The sequence below is a fragment of the Mauremys mutica genome, chromosome 1 (assembly GCF_020497125.1).
Source record: "Mauremys mutica isolate MM-2020 ecotype Southern chromosome 1, ASM2049712v1, whole genome shotgun sequence".
Lineage (NCBI taxonomy): Eukaryota > Metazoa > Chordata > Testudines > Geoemydidae > Mauremys > Mauremys mutica.
Window position 1 is genome coordinate 354,727,245 of NC_059072.1, and position 17,519 is coordinate 354,744,763.

The window sequence follows — 17,519 nt, forward strand, 5'->3', positions numbered from 1 at the left end:
AGGAAAAATCAAATGCACAACTACAAAATGGAGAATAACTATCAAGGTGGTAGTTCTGCAGAAAAGGATCTGGGACCTATAGTGGATCAGAAACTGAACATGAGCCAACAATGATGATGCAGTTACAAAAAAAGATTAATATAATACAGGAGTGTTGTATGTAAGATATGGGAGGTAATGGTCCCCCTCTGCTAGGCATTGGTGAGGTCTCAGCTGGCGTACTGTGTCCAGTTTGGGGTGCCAGACATCAAGAAAGATGTGGACAAAGTAGAGAGCCCAGAAGAGATGGTAAAAGGTTTAGAAAACCTGACATATATGAGGAAAGTTTGAAAAACAAAAAAAAAACAGCTGGGCATGTTTAGTCTCAAGAAAAGAAGACTGAGGGGGGACTCGATAAGTTTTCAAATATGTTATAAAGAGGACAGTGATTGATCATTCCACTGAAGGTAGATCAAGAACTAAGGCTTAATCTGCGGTAAAGGAGGTTTAGATTAGATATTATGAAAAATTGTGTAATTATCAGGGTAGTTAAGCGCTGGAATAGGTTATGAGGGGAGACTCAAATTAGAATTCATTTTGGAAATTCTTGGCTGCTTTTCTTCCTGTGTAATACACATCAGATAATTCCTTTTTGGTTCACCAGTGTTATTGGCGTTAGCACGCTTTTGTGGGAATGGCAAGCTTGTATTGGTAAAATATATGCATTCATACTATGATTTAAGTTGCAATACTAAAGCCTAATTATTTTTGCAGAATGTACTTGTGACTGTAAGAGCACCCCAATTGGGTGCTCTCTGGTATGTAACAGTAAATCTCAGCTGGCCTGACCAGCTCAATGCACCTCACACTGTTGCCATGATATTCATTTAAAAGTTGTCTTGTAATGTATCATTTGAAAACTAGTAACACATTGGTTGCTGATATCACCTGGAAATGTATGTAATAACATTGTGTGTAAAATTATGGATGCTTTAATACTGTGTTTTGGAGACTGTAAACAGTCAAAGGAGGCAAACCAGGCTTTTTTCCAGACAAAGGAGAAGGGCAAAAAACCTCTTTGTCTCAATTGCAAACAGAACCAGGTATGACCAGAGACTGGAACAATGGGCTGTTCACTTGCTTGGGAGATTGCAGGAAGATCATTTGCATTGTAAGCCACAGGAGACTGCAAAAGTAAAGGTGGTGTCTGCTCCCTAGTGGATATGGGAAGCTGAGCCTCCAAGAGGGCTTTTTGACTTTGAAGACAAAAACTTTGGGGATATAAAGATCTGCTTGAAAGACTTTTGGGGGATCTGCCAACTGAGAGAAGCAAAATGCTGTCTTCTTTGACTTATGAAAGATGGGTTCTCCTGCTAATCCAGCTGGAGAATGCTGACCCCTTGATGTGAGTAAGAAACTAGGTTAGGCAAAGATGTATCTTGCTAGAGTTAAGTTTTAGATACTAGAAATATTATTTTTGTTTATAATCCTTTCATATCTCTTGCACTTTAAAAAACAACTCTTAAATATGTTTGTTAATAAACCTATTCTTAGTTTTACTACCAACCATCTCAGTGCTGCATATTGGGGTGGAGTGTATAACTCCAGCTGAGCTAACAAGTTGGTGTGTATACTGGATTTTTGGAGGTAGTGAAATTGGTGTCACTGAGCACTCAGAGGTAAGAGGGACTGGACGCTGCAGGGGAGACAGTTTTGGGGCGAATTGGGACCGGAGGAGGTGTTGGGGGTCACTCTGCAAGGAGTAGCTGGTCTGGTGGAAGCAGGGGTGAAACCATTGTGCTGTGAGCATGCTGCTTGTGTCAGGTTTCTGAGCCAAAACTGCGCAGCCCAGAGGCACCCAGAGTTAAGGGGCACGCAGGACAAAACCTCTTACTGGTTGGGGTGAAATCCCAAATGGTCTCAGTCCTACAGTACACTTACTAGCATACTGTAAAGTTTTTATGATAAAACTGAAGTATTTATCAGAATAAATGACTAAATAGTATTATGTGATGTAGTGTCTTTCATCTTCTTAGGGTTGGCTGGCTTGCAGAACCTTAAGCAAGCAAAAATATGGTAATCTGCAATGAGTCTTTCAATTAGCATGAAATGAAATTCTCTTTTAGCTCAAAAGTAAAACCCTCATCTTTGGTACACCTGCTGTTTGGCCAGTATTGGCTCTGTCCCGGCAATCAGTTCAAACAGGAAAAATAAATCTAAACTAGATTAAATTTCTCTTTGGTGCATCAGCATTATTGGTGTTAGCACGCTTTTGAGGGGAACTAGCTGTTTCTGCACAGTCAGCTGAGAGAACTTGCGCACTGTGGTATTTGTCTTTTTTTGTGCATTTAAACTAAACGTTACATCGTTCTCTACCGTTCAGGGCTTACTTCCCATTGGTTGAGTTTTAAAGTGGATCAGACTTTTGGGCCTAAATTGCTTTATATTATTCTTTTTCTAATGAAGGATCATTAGTTTTGATTGGAGAAAAATGTTAGGCTATTATGTTAATCCTCTCTACAGCCATTTTTCTTAAGTGTAGCAGAAGCTGAGCAGTGCCAGGCAGTGCTAGCTCTAGCAACTGGCTGACCTTTGTGTGGTAAATGTCAGCGGTGCTCACTCAATCTTTCAGATTCCAGTTGCCTTTTTTTAACCTGTGCTTAGGACACTGCCTTAAGCTACTCTCTGAAGAACCGCTTCTCTAGTCTAAGCCATACTGTACCCAGGGTATACGTACAGTTGGGCTATCTGATTGTCACAAGACCTAATCGTGTTATAGCTGTGTATTAATTGTATTACAGCTCAATCTGCATTGTTGGTGAATCAGCTTTGAGTCTTGGGTTGTGTCTACGCTAAACTCTGTATCAGTGACCTGTCCTCTTCATTGTTTACCATCTGCAAATTTTCAGTGACTATTGTTTTTTCCAGCTTGAGAGAAATAACTATAAAAAATTACACCACCACATCCAGTTCAGGGTGTTCTCTGCTCAACTGTGTTGAAAAGGCTTCGTTACTCCATGCTCTCTTTACAAGATGCCTGGAAGGAACTTTCATTTCTGTCTCTTGAGCTGGTTCCCCTCTGTATTTGAGGGCTAAAAAGCTTTGCAAGGTGCCTCATAAAATAGAAGGATCCTCACAACACTGTATAAACTAAGAAGTCTGAACAGTGCCATAAAAGTAAGACGACCAGTTTTCTACTTTAAGTATTTTATAATCTAAGGGTCTGATGATCTGTAGTTCTGTTTGGGTAAGTGCTAGACTCCAGGGGGTAAAACCTTTTCTAAGTAGTACCATACAAATTGATGGTGCTATAATCCAATATAACTTGATAAACTATTAAACAGTTCATAATTAGTAATAGCAGACTAGGAGTTCCCCAGTGCGATGTGAGGCACTACTTCTGAGGGCTGGTCTCCACTGGGGGGGGCTGTATCAATCTAAGATACAGAACTTCAGCTACGTGATCTTAGATCAATTTATCTCGGGTCCTCACGGTGCGGGATCGACGTCCGCGGCTCCCCGTGTTGACTCCGCTACCGCCGCCTGCTCTGGTGGAGTTCCGGAGTCGACGGGAGCGCGTTTGGGGATCGATATATCGCGTCTAGATGAGACGCGATATATCGATCCCCGAAAAATCGATCGCTACCCACCAATACGGCGGCTAGTCTGGACGTACCCTGAGTGGATGTTTAGCACTAGTAAGGGCTACTGTGGTGGCATGGCTCCTGTAGTGAGCTCTAGGAGGCAGTGCACAGGTACTGAGCCTCCTTGCTGCCATTCATAAAATCTGTAGATTAAAGGGCTGAGCCCCATTCCAGACTCTCAGGGAGGACAGTCCTGCCCTCTCCTTGCCCTGGCATATGAGTAGGTGAAAACTGGAAGTAAAAACTCCAGTTTCCTATAGCTTATGGAGGCTATTCTCATGTATGGGACAATTCTGCCCAAAGTAAATGGGCAGGTGTCCTTTTCAGAGTCTCATCTTCTTACTCCACAGATCTGCTTCCTGTGTTGTCATTATATCCATGTTAATAACAGTAGGAAACACAGAATTTTAAACAGTTAATTTTAAAAAATGTTTTCAACCTTCTTTCTGTCCTGACTCTCCATATCCTGTTAATCCAAGGACACTCTGGGTGAGAATGCTCTGTGATCATTTTGTCCTTCAACTTTCCCTTCAGCATATTTCTCTGAGCTTTTACGTTTTTCAGATAGCTTTGTCCCGTGCTGATGTAAAAGAGGGAATAGTACCAAGAGAAATGGCGGCAGATTTTGCCTCTTGCTGCTGCTGAATGAGTTTTGTGGGACAGGGCTCTTAATACATACACATGAGCATGTTGCCCCCCACTCCCAGCAAAAGATATGGGGGAGGTGGAGTGCTTGAGGATCATATCCTTTGCCTCTTTTTTGGTCATCTGCCTCAATGCTGTCCTTGTGCTGAGTTTCTGAATGGATGAGGCACCTCCAACAGCCCTGACCGTCCCTTGTTACCTGCAGTGTTTTGGAGGGGGCTGGAGAAGCAGCATTTAAAAAAACTTCCCCCTCCCAGCCTACTTTCTGTAATAACTAAAACAACAAACTACAAGCAAGCACACTTCCATACTTCAAGCAAAAGGCCCCCCTGAAGTAGACCTCTGGCCATCCTGCCAACATATTCTATACAGTATCTCATTTCATAGAACAGAACGTGTCACTGGACTTTTAAATACAGTAGAACCTCAAAGATACGAACACCAGAGTTAGACTGACCAGTCAACCGGACACCAAGTGAAGCCGTAAGTAACCAATCAAGCAGCAGCCGAGATGCCCCCCCCCCCAAAAGCAAATACTGTACTGTACCTGTGTTGCATCTTAAAGGTAGGCACATCTGGGTCATCTGACTCCACCCCACTCCTGCCCCCAGACGTGGGGCAGCCACTGGGGTTGCCAGTCCAAGGCAGCCAGAGCCAGCCAGCAGAGCAGGAGCAGCGCTGGGGTCTGCATTGCTTTCACCCCACCTCCCGCCTGAGGGGGACAGGCTGTTTTCAGACACATCTCTGCAGATAGGGGGACAAGCTTGCAAACTCATGCAGGGGCTGAGTAGGGAGCAGCTCAGCTGCTGCTGAAGCATGGCCTGGAGTGCTGGATCTGGAGCCCGAACTGTGCTTTATTCAGAGTTACAAACACTTCAAAGTTACGGACAACTTCCATTCCCAAGGTGTCCGTAACTCTGAGGTTCTACTGTAGGTATTCTGAGCAAGTTGAGGGGCCCCAAAAAACTTGCAGAGAGTCCTCCACGTATCAAATTAAGATTCAGCCTTCAAGAATGTTCAACTCTTCTTTCAAGGTACCTGTCCACTGATCTCAGTGTGGGGGCCACAGTGGATGGACAGTCAGAGGAGGCAAAGAATTCTTAACAGTGATCAGTGAAATAACAAGGGCTTAGATTGCCTAGCTTAATGTCATCAAGGGAGGATAGGGGAGGGCCATTATATTTCATTTAAACTGGCGAATGTGATTGCAGCAAATTAAAATTATTTTTTACATTTAAAAATGTACTCTGCACTGCATGCACACCCAGATCTCTCTCTCTTATATACATGTGACATTCTGTACCTTGAGGGAACACCCTGCACCCCCATGTTCATCCTATTAATATGAAAGTTTGTCATGTCGGGTGTCTTTGGAAGGCTCTTGATGCACTGAGCATTGTTGCTTATAGTAATGTTATAGGTTGTAATTTTATGTATATAGTTATGAGACTGAAAATGTGTCCTCGTAGCTTGAAACAAGCCCAGACACACAAACTCTCCAAGAGCAGAGAGGCAGTTCTTACCTCATCAGGACACATATGGGACAAACCCAGCCCAGCGTCACAGGAACAAAGGATACTGGCCTAGGCAGCACGAAAGGATCTGTTGGACTCTCGAGTGAGTCACTGCCCTTCCCTTGGTCAGTTTGAGACTGATGAGATAATGCTCACCTGACTCTGACGTGGGGGGGGGGGAGGTCGGGGCAGATGGGGGCAAAGCCAAGAGGGAAGAAAGAACATGATAAAAGGGAGAGACATTTGCCATGCTCTTCCTCTCTTCCATTTCCATCTACAGACATCACCACCAAGCGACTGAAGCGCTGATCAAAGGGGAAAGCCTGGCTGAAGGCCAACCAGCCAGCCTCTGGTGAGACGCATCTAAGTTTGTAAGGACACTGAAAGTGTTAAGATCAGCTTAGAATGTGTTTTGCCTTTATTTCATTTGACCAAATCCTACTTATGTTTTGACTTATTATCACTTAATTTATCTTTGTAGTTAATAAATCTGTTTGTTCTACCTGAAGCAGTGTGTTTGGTTTGAAGCATGTCAGAGAGGTCCCCTTGGGATAACAAGCCTGGTACATATCAATTTCTTTGTTGACAAACTCGTATAAGCTTGCAGTGTCCAACGGGCATAAGTGGACACTGCAAGATGAAGGTTTCTAGGGTTGTGTCTGGGACCGAAGATATTGGCTAGTGTCATTTGGTTGCACAATCCAAGGAGCAGTTTACATGCCAGAGCTGTACGTGAACAGTCCAGGAGTTGGGGATTCTCACAGCAGAGCAGGGTAAGGCTGGCTCCCAGAGTCAAGGATTGGAGTGACCTAGCAGATCAGGATAACACCAGGGTAACGTCACACGTAAGGAGGCTTTGCAGTACTACAGCTTGGGTGAGCACTAACCAGAGGTCAGTTAAAACCAGTGTTGGAGTTATGCCAGGTCTTGTCTGCCAACTGGTGTCTAGAGTTAAACAGCAATTATTAAGGCGTCACACGTGGTAGCTAAACAGTTAGTGAGTCTAGCCGAAATTTTATACTGAGGTTCACCGGGGTGTGTTGACTGCAGCCATACTGAGACAAAATGGAACCGCCTTCTAGCCATGGGCTCTGTATTAAACTTGTCTCTTCTGGAAGCTGGTCTTTGTATATGTTACACCCAGCAGGGCTGAGCCCTGACAATTCTGTACACTCTGGTGATTTATCTGATATCCTGAAAGGTAGTGGTAAAGAGAGTGAGACTAGTGCTGGCAGATGAAATCCAATACTGATGTAACATTATTCATGGAATTCAGGGGTAAGCCCAGAAGCTCCTTGGTATGAATTCATCCTTGGACCAGCACTACTGATTTCAGTGTACTTATAACTGGGATGGATTTAACCCTGTTGTCCAAAAATCAGAAATAGATGTACAGTACCGCATTTCCTGATACTCATGACATCTTTGTAGAACCTTCAGTATAGGTGGGCTCTGAAGCACATCAGTTATTTTTATCCAGCCACTTCTCCCAAAATAACCTACTGTACTTGGATCACTTCCAGTCTGACTTCCACCCTTTTCACAGCACTGGAACTGCCCTTCTGGTAGTCTTCATTGAGTTCTTTTTGTTTTGTCCATGGCTCCCTGCTATTTTTTCCTTTTAACCCATTTTATTCACCTGTTTCCTTCACCTTGTGTATGTAACATTTTATCTGCAGTCTGTCCAAGATAGCATGATGGGGATGAATGTGACTGTCGTCTTAGTTTGTCTGAGATAGATAACAAAGTTGAAACTGTCCAATCTTCACCCCCTTTCATACATGTATTTTGACTGTACCAAATGTAAGATGTACTGTAAGCACACTGATCCTGATTAAGAATTCCAGAGAATGTGTACTGAAGGACTGTCCCTGAAGTGGACAGATGCCAATTCAGATACTGCTATATTCTAGTGACCTAGAGGAAAGCTACCATGGACAAGATCCTGATGATCTTGTAGAGCATATGACCTTGTGGGGAGAGGTGACTGTTTAAACTCTTATCCTGGGGGGCAGAGAGAGAGAAAGGGGGCAACCCCAAAGAATTTTCCTTGTTCACCAACCCTGGTATTTCTTCAGGGTCTTTGATGCCAAACCTCAGGAGGTGGGGCGAAGTCTTTAAGAAAGTCTTGGGAAATGTCAAGGAAATAGAGCAGCTAGTTTTTCAGCTAAAGTGTATTCAGAGAATGCCTTACTGATGTTCTTTAAAAGTCTGTTAAAGGGGGCCCACATTTTACATCAAGGTTCACCGAAGAAGTAGTTTCTTAGTGTAAGTTTAAAGGTGTTCCAAGCACCTGCAGCTCCCGTTGAAGTCAGTTGTAGCAGCTCTGCAAATGGGACCATCCATATTTACCTTGTGCATAGAATAACTTTAAAGAACAAATGGTGTATGTGTGGTGCAGGAGAGAAGTGAAGGTCAAGAATGGCCTGTGTAAAGCTGAGATGAAAACATGGGGAGGGGAACCATTGGAACAAATAGGCAGTTAGCATAGGAGTTTATTACCCACAGCGCTGGCAGAGTGTCACCTTGCTTATTAAGCTCAGAAACACTGCCAATCAATTAATTACAATAGAATATATAGATTTTTCCATGGGCGGGGGAAATGTTTTCTAAAACCAGCTTCCACACTTCTAGCTTCCCCCAGAAAACACCAGGAAAATAATGCAGAAAACATGCTGAGGTTGCACAGTTAGAAATAAAAAGGGTCCAACTTCAATGTTAATCAGCTGTTGTGCAGCATAAGACATAAAGATGTGCCTTTTGTAATAAGCAGTAATACTTTACCCCAAAGAGGAATAATAAATGGTTCATATGTACCATGTAGTGTAAATACAGTGTGCACCAGGGGTTCTCAAACTGGGGGTCTGGACCCCTCCGGGAGTCACGAGGTTATTACATGGGGGGGTCGTGAGCTGTCAGCCTTCACCCCAAACCCCGCTTTGCCTCTAGCATTTATAATGGTGTTAAATATGTAAACAAGTGCTTTTAATTTATATGGGGGGGGTCACACTCAGAGGCTTGCTATGTGAAAGGGGTCACCACAAAAATAGTTTGAGAACCACACTCTTGTATTCTTCTGGATAAACCTCTAATTTGTATAATTCAGCCTTGCTTCAAATCAAGCAATAAAAGTTGCTGTTGGAACTGCAGTTTCTGCTTTGCATTGCCAGACTTTATAATGAACTGTGCAATCTTCACATTGCATGAATTCTGGGTTTTATATTTTAAAATATTTTTTACAATTCTGATTAAATTATTGGTACACCACAGTAGTAATTTTGTCACTACTTAGAGACACTGAAGCTGCGTGTGCATTCATATTTACATTCCCCTACATAAAAACAAATCTTGTCCTAACCTTTTTTTACTACTGTGGGTACTCAAATTAAAAACACATTTGAGGCTGAATGTAACTTGAATATCCTGCACATGTCCTGACTGTGACACCAACTCAATTGTTGCTTGATTCCTCTACTTGTCTCTCTCACCAACAGAAGTTGATCCAATAAACGATTTTATTTCACCCACCTTGTCTCTCTAATATCCTGGGACCAACACACCTACAACAACACAGCAAGCAGTTACTCTGCTTGAGTATCTTAACGCTAAACTGGACAAAGCACTAGAGAATGGTTCTGCATTAGCAGCTAGAAACAAATAAGATTACCTAATGCTGTAGGGGGTAGTGTTTTGAAAGGCACCCTTGGAGCCCAACTCCCTCTGAGTAACGGTGCCTTTGAAAATTTACCCATAACTCTTTTTAAATTCCCAATTCCTGGTGCAGCTGACAAGCAATTTTGTTGCAACTCTTTGAAATATAAACTACTCTAAGCTATCTGGTTCTGGGTCTGAACTTTGGAAAGGAACATCTTCTGGAGTACAATTCACTTCCTTAATTAAGTCATGCATAATTAGACTTTGACTTTATCAGTTTGATGGATAATAGAAAAATGCTTAACAAAAAAAATTTATGACTTATCTATTCAACTTTTCACAGCTGCAGGAAATTATGGGGTATTTCAGACAATAGGAAGGTCAGAGAATAATTATTAACAGTAGATATTGAGATTCAGAAAGTTAAAGCTTTGTAACCGCTAAAACACAACTAGTTAACATCACTTGTCAAAATATACAAAGTATATTTGAGCCTTGACTAAATTCTAGCAAGCTCTCAAGCAGCATTTTTCTTTGCCTATATGTAAATTTTGATTATTATAGATGAGAATGTGTTGATATGCATAATTGAATATGTTTGAATAGAGAACATGTTAGAAGTGACAAAGGTTAGAGCGAAGAGTGATCCTTTCTTCCACCAACATAGAAATTGTATTATAAAAGAGCTTGGCTTGTGGATACGGAGACCACTTCTTCCTATCCTGTGAATTAGAGAATTATTTTAACACAAACTGCACTGCAGCAGTAATTGTTCCATCAGATCCTCCTTGAGTAGTGGGAACAGAACCTTTGTTTTTCTTTTGCAGAACCCTAAAACAAAAGAGCAGATTGAAAACCTGGTACGGAATGGGATGAACAAGGAGCTGCGGGATCGCCTCTGTTGCAGGCTGACTTTTGGGACTGCTGGACTTCGTTCTGCCATGGGGGCAGGCTTTTGCTACATTAATGACCTTACAGTGATCCAGTCAACACAGGTAACCTGGGTAGCACTCTACAGGCAGACTTTTTTTGTTTATAATTTCATAGTAATCATCTTGATCGCTTACAATTATGCCTTTCATCTTCAAAATTCACAATGCATTTAAACCTACTTGAAGCTATATATATGAATTGTCACCCATCACTGAAATCCAGCCTCGTGGGTGGAATGTGGCAACTGTTCAACAGTACACAGCAACACCAAAAGGACAGGAAGTGTAAAAATACTCATCCAGCTAAACTTGCCCAAGGCATCGTAGGTAGGCCGGATGTAATTACCTAAAGCTTTTTGTGTTAACTTCAGGGGACTCATCTGACATTACATGAGCAACCAAAATGCTCTTGTTTGCAAGTCTTTGAAAGGTGTAAATAATGAGAAGAAATTTTCTATATTCTCTATTTTCAGGGTTTCTATACCCCCTCCTCCCCCAGCATGTGAGCAGCAATCTAGTGGGGGGGGGGGTGCTTGCCCTTTTGAGAGGGTCTGTGTGTGATGAATTGAGAATGTTTCTTAATACTTTGTATGATTATTGTGCATACCTCAGTTTCCCCTATGTGCTGCATGTTGAACTAGGTGGTGGTAAGAGTTGTTTACTCTGGCAGTCTCAGCAGAATATGGCCACTCCGATGGCTGGACATGTGGTGCCTGTCAACTAATGACCTTGGACTGTCCCCAACCCCTGCAGGAAGCCAGCTGGGTTTTGTCCAGCTTCAGGACAGAGAGCTAAGGTAGATAATCAGGTGACCTTGTTCAGACCAGGAGGAGGAACAAAGAATGGAGGAGAGACCCTGGGGGTTGTATAATGTGGGCTGCTGGAAGCAGGAGACATGCTTCTGGACTGGGGACAAAGGGGGGTGGGGCAGGACTGACCCAGGTGGACTATGCTGTAATTTTTTTTCTATTCTCAATGCTAAGTAAGGACTTTCTATGCTGTGTTCCAGATATGTAATAAACCCTTCTATTTTTACAATGCTATCTGAGTCACTGAGGTTGGGGGTGCATTGCTTCCTTTGGATGTGCAAGTCTCCCCCAGGTGGCCAATTCGAGTGGACTCGCTGAGTGAAATGGGTGCTGAAGGCTCTGAAGTTCAGACCCAGGAGGCAGTGAAGCGAAAGGGTTAACACTGTAAAGGGCTTCTCCCAGGGACTGTTCCAGAGCTGTGCAAGAGCACCAGACCTGTGGATCCTTAACATTGAGGCTCTCTCCCTGCCCCTCGTTTGAACCAGCATCCGGAAAAGTCCTGCCTCTTTGGATGGGGAGCTGAGAACATGCATGCTTCATGCATATCACAAACTGTAAAGCAGGAGGTGGATGGGAACACACATTGAGATGCATGGAGCAATTCACATGTCTCAGATCTATTGTTTTAGATTATATTCATCTCCATGAGGTGTTTGCATGCTGAGAACATCACATTGAAATGAATGTGCCACTTCACACCTTTCAGACCCACCTATGTTGTCAATGGATGTGTAAAGGAGCCCTTCTCATCCTCGCTTCCTCTTTAAAGGACTCTTCTGACTGCTCTAAAATCTGCATGCTTGCATTGGTTTTCTTGAAATTACCTGTGACTCCTGGGAGTGCAGAGTAGGGTTGGTGATTCTAACTTGGGGTCATTTGAACTAGGGTTTCCAGAGATATAACCTGGGAGGGGAAAACCACCATTTTTCAAAAAATTGGGGTGTGTGTGTGTGGTGTTTTTATTTATTTATTTTGCGCAGAGGTAGAGATCCAACTGTTGCTGTGATGCAGGTCAAAATGGTACCTGCTAATTCTTTGCGGGACTCTGGGAAAAATTGCTGCCCAACAGACCCACTCCTTTGCTGTATTTGGCTCTGCAGCAACTTCTGCCCTAATTTTCCCCACCTTCTTTTTGCCTCTTCTGTGTGTAGTAGTTAGGGTGACCAGATGTCCCGATTTTATAGGGACAGTCCCGATTTTGGGGTCTTTTTTTTTATATAGGCTCCTATTACCCCCCACCCCCTGTCCCGATTTTCCACACTTGCTATCTGGTCACCCTAGTAGTAGTGTCCTGGCTACTTCCTGATCTCTGGACAGATGAATGTGGTGTTTTCAAGGACACACAACATGGAAGTTGATCGCTGAGGGAAAAGACATGTGTGCGCTGCCAAGGTTGGCAGCGTGTGGATTCTGGGTGATTCCTGGATCATGAGGTTGCAGAAGTTTGCAGGAGAGCGAGAAGTGCACGGAGATTGCTGGCTACAGGCTGATCTGGGTGAAGAGTTGGCCTGCATTAGCATCATGTTTTACCCACCCTGCAGCATCTAACTGGTGACTTAAGAGGTTGTGATCTATTGGACCTCATGGTGATTCACTCAGGTGGAAATAATCTTTTTTTTTTATTATTCCTGGTATACACCTCAAACCATGTCTGATAGCAGATTTGGACGGCATCAGAAATGTGTGTCCAGGAGCTGTGTAATAGTTTTCTCTGATTTTGGCTGAACATTTGAATAATCAGTACAGTGACAATATGAAAGCTATTAAGTCAGAACAGTATTAATCAGGAAATGGGCAGGTGTATGGCTACCCAGTATATTGCAGGGGTCAGCAACCTTTCAGAAGTGGTGTGCCGAGTCTTCATTTATTCACGCTGATTTAAGGTTTTGTGTGCCAGTAACGCACTTTAATGTTTTTAGAAGGTCTCTTTCTATAAGTTTATAATATATAACTAAACTATTGTATGTAAAGTAAATAAAGTTTTTTAAAATGTTTAAGAAGCTTCATTTAAAATTAAATAAAAATGCAGAGCCCCCCTGGGGCCGGTGGCCAGGACCTGGGCAGCATGAGTGCCACTGAAAATCAGCTTGCGTGCCATAGGTTGTCTACCCCTGGTATATTGTATGACACAGAAACATTCTTCTTTGAGTGATTGCACACATCCATTGCACTTTAGATCCGTGCATGCCTCGTGCATGGCTGTTGGAGAACTTTCCCCTCCCTGGTACCGGTTGAAGCGGTTTGAGTGATCTGTTGCTGCACGCCACTGCATGCTGGTATAAGAGGGCGGAACTGCCCTGACCCCTCCCAGTTTCTTCTTACCATCAGTGATGGTATTGTAAGTCTTGATATTGTCAGTTTATTTCCCTCGCTCTTTGCATAAAGTCAGTTTCTTGTTAAGTAGTTAGTGATACGTTTTAGGTCTCTTTTGAACCAAATTTGATTCTCTGATCCAGGACTGGTAGAAAGTTCATCTCTCTCTCTCTCTCTCGGGTTTAAGTCATAAAAACATAAAAATGGCCATACTGGGTCAGACCATAGGTCCATCTAACCCAGGTTCCTGTCTTCCGAAAGTGGCCAATGCCAGGCGCTTCAGATGGAATGACAGAACAGGTAATCATCAAATGATCCATCCCCTGTTGCCCATTCCCAGACTCTGGCAAACAAAGGCCAGGGACACCATCCCTGCCCATCTTGGCTAATAGCTATTGATGGACCTAGCCTCCATGAATTTATCTAGTTCTTTTTTTGAACCCTGTTATAGTCTTGGCCTTCCCAACATCCCCTGGCAAAGAGTTTCACAGTTTGACTGTGTGTTGTGTGAAGAAATAGTTCCTTTTGTTTGTTTTTAAACCTCCTGTTTTAAGTCCTGCTAGCCGTGTGCCAGTCAGTGACCCATACCCCAGCTTCCTAAAATGTTGGAAGTTTCACATCAGTGATAGATATAGATAGATATAATCTCACCTTTATAGACAGTTTAAACCTCACTCAAAAAAAGATAGAGTTGTGAGACTTAAATATTTCCTTATGGAGGCAGCACTTGGCCCTCCATTGGAGCTGTTGGGTTCAGAGTGCACTCCAAGTGCAGCACCATCTGTACAGAGTGTACCGTGGCACTGTGTTCTGTATCTCTAGAACTGATGAAGAGACCCAGATCTGCCAAGGACATGGTATGTTGTCCAGAAAGACCTTCAGAACCCAGGCCATCTAAAAGGAGGGACTCTGAAGGGAAGCATTCTCCAGCATGCTCATCTGCTGCAAAGTGGGGGTTGTCAAGCCTAGAACCTGCGCCAGATCTGTTGAGGCCGATTCCTGAAGTGTCTTTGTCAGACCCAAGATCCAGTTTCAATATTGACAACACCAGAAGGGTACACTGCAACTAGAGAATTACCGAACCTCTTGGTACCAGTGTTCCTTGTGGTTCAGGAAGGGTTTCAGCCCACACTGGAAACTGTGGTACCTATACCACCTCTGCAAGAGCATGCAGTACTGATGCCACTTCTGGTGCGTAGGAGGCCTGTACATTCTAGGGGCTTGCCACCATTAATATCCCTGTTGCAACCATATCTGGGTTTGGCTTACTGATCTCCTGTCCACAGGGTTCTGCTCCACCTTTATTGCATGATTGCCATCTTCATTGGATTTGGAAATGGGTCCTATTGTGTGCCATACCCAGTAGAAGCTTTCCCTGCATCAGAGCTGTGGGCACATCTCAAGGGGAAATGGCCTGTGTAACCATGGGGCTTTCCATCACTATGTCAGTGGCTGTTCTCATAGACTCATAGACTTTAAGGTCAGAAGGGACCATTATGATCATCTAGTCTGACCTCCTGCACAATGCAGGCCACAGAATCTCACCCACCCACTCCTGTAACAAACCCCTAACCTATGTCTGAGTTACTGAAGTCCTCAAATCGTGGTTTCAAGACCTCAAGCTGCAGAGAATCCTCCAGCAAGTGCCCCGTGCCCCATACTTCTCTCTGAAATCTCAAAAGCTGGAGCCATAATGACCTGTGCATAACTACTGTTGTCAAGATGGATCTGGCAGCAGTGTCCACAACATCCAAGTATGCTTGAAGAATGGTCCTGGCCAATAACTGGCCATCTGAAATGATGGACTGGAATTGCTCTCTATATTCCTATGTCAGGTGTTCAATAAAGACCATCAATCTATTCTAGTTTGTGAAATTGTATGTGGCATCTGATAGTTTGTGATCCTGAATTGCAGGGTTGATGATGAATAGGACTTACGTACAAATAGATCCAGTCTCTTTTGGTCCTTGTCATGTGGAGTAGACCAAGATAAATGTTGCCTGCCCTGCTTGTTTACCGCATCCGCTACTAGGGAGTTAAATGGAGGGTGGAAGAACAAGAAATCAGAGTCCTTACGGGGAATATAATACTTATCTGCCCTTTTACATGTTGGTGGAATAGTAGCAGTTGTTTGCTACACAGCCTTAGCTGGATTAAGGAGAACCTTGCTGATGGGTAACGCTGCCCTGTAGTGTGCTGATGACTGTTGGATATCCAACAGCTTGAGTTGTGAATCCCTGACCTCTTCGAGTGGAATTTGAAGAATGTCAACTATCCTGTTTATAAGATCTTGAACTTGCTGAAAATCACCAGCCATGGAAGGTGGTGTAGGCATAACAGCTTCATCTCGAGACAAGGATGAGATTGGTGTTGGATAGGTGTCCTCTTTATCCATCCTGTCCTCCTGTTCCTCAAATGCCTCCTCCTGTGTGGAGGCTGGTTGGGCAGGAGAAGACTGAGCAACCCTAGGCTCCCTTTGAGATGTTACCGGTGGTCTGGAGAATTGCTGTTGGCAAGAAGTCCAGGGATCCCAGTATCACCACCGGAGAGGGGGCCCATACAGGAGTGGGGGTGGCATACTGAGTTGGTTCCATCACCTTTGATGGCAGTTGCAATCTTCCCTGTGACTCTCAAAGAATGTGTTCCTGACAGGATATGTTGGGGAACACTACACTGAAAGAAGGGACTGACTGGAAGTCCCTTTAATTCTCCTCAATATTGTTCAGTGGAGGAGCCCACATAGAAAAGGTTGGAGAGTCCTGCAGTTCTGGGAGATGGCAGCATTCTTGAGACTGAGCTCTCAGTACCAAAAGATGCTTGATAACCATGTGGAGTGTGGATTCTGGCACATACATTATGGACAGGTCTCTCACATATCTACACTCTTGCAGAAATTGGTACTGACATGGTAGCCAAAGCTGATGGTACCGTGAACGGCAGGTGTACTGATGTAGGTGCCAATGGAGTTTGGCAGTGTTGCTTGCTCAGTACCAAGGGTGCTGAATGGACAGGTGCCAACAGCGGGACTGAGTCTGACAGTACCAGATCAGGGTGCTTATGCTTGCCCTCCTTGTCCCTGGATAGAGGGTACAAGAAGCCCTTTTGGAGCCATGTCTCTCTCTCAAGCTCCAGGGCTTTCCAGCTCTGCTGGCCTCGGAGGAGGAGTTCTTCAAGTCAACAGTACTAAGCCGAGAAGTTAAAGCTTTGAAGACTGTAGATTTTATGTGGAACTTGGCCTTTTTTGGAACAGGCTCCTTCAGATGAGAGTCCATACATGTCATTTTGGGAGCCCTCTCAGAAGCCTACAACAACCTCCTCTTCTTAGAAGAAGCCTGTGCCAAGGTGGAAAGGTCGCTGGATCTGTGCAGAGACAGATGTACATGGGGCAGGTCCCCTAACCTGATTCAGATGCTAATCAAAATAAGTGCTCCATCAATAACAATCTGAGCTTAATCATAGAATCATAGAATTCAAGATCAGAAGGGACCATTATGATCATCTAGTCTGACCTCCTGCAAGATGCAGGCCACATAAGCCGATCCACCCACTCCTGAACTAATTCTCTCCTTTGACTCTGCTGTTGAATGCTCCAAATCATGATTTAAAGACTTCAAGTAGCAGATAATCCACCAGCAAGCGACCCCTGCCCCATGCTTCGGAGGAAGGCGAAAAACCTCCAGGGCCACTGCCAATCTAATCTCCCTGTTCTTCCTTGTCCTTGACTTGAGAGCTGGCAGAAATTGCACTTTTGGGAGACATGGGACTCCCCCAATCAACCATCGCTCACAGGTATGGCCTCTCGGCAGGAGAGGCACCATTTGAAGCTTGGCAACCCAGGCATGCCCTGCCAAGACGACAAGGCTCTCCAAGGAAAAAGAAAGGAGAAGAAAAAACAAAGTATCCTCTCACTACTAACACTTACTAAGTAACTATAACTACTATTAACTAACTATACTAACAAAACTTAACAAACATCTATAAGAAGAATATGAAATAGCTGAGGCACGCTCAAGGTGAGCACACTAGAGC

General features: G+C 43.8%; 1 protein-coding gene across 3 annotated transcripts in view; it reads left to right on the plus strand.

The window, feature by feature from the left end:
- PGM2L1 (phosphoglucomutase 2 like 1) overlaps positions 1 to 17,519 on the plus strand; it is a 78,893-nt gene that overhangs the window by 14,754 nt on the left and 46,620 nt on the right. For all 3 annotated transcript variants that reach the window (XM_045022682.1, XR_006580802.1, XR_006580800.1), the window contains exon 2: positions 10,264 to 10,431. In XM_045022682.1, coding sequence (XP_044878617.1) covers positions 10,264 to 10,431 — 168 coding nt within the window. The remainder of the gene's footprint in view (positions 1 to 10,263; positions 10,432 to 17,519) is intronic.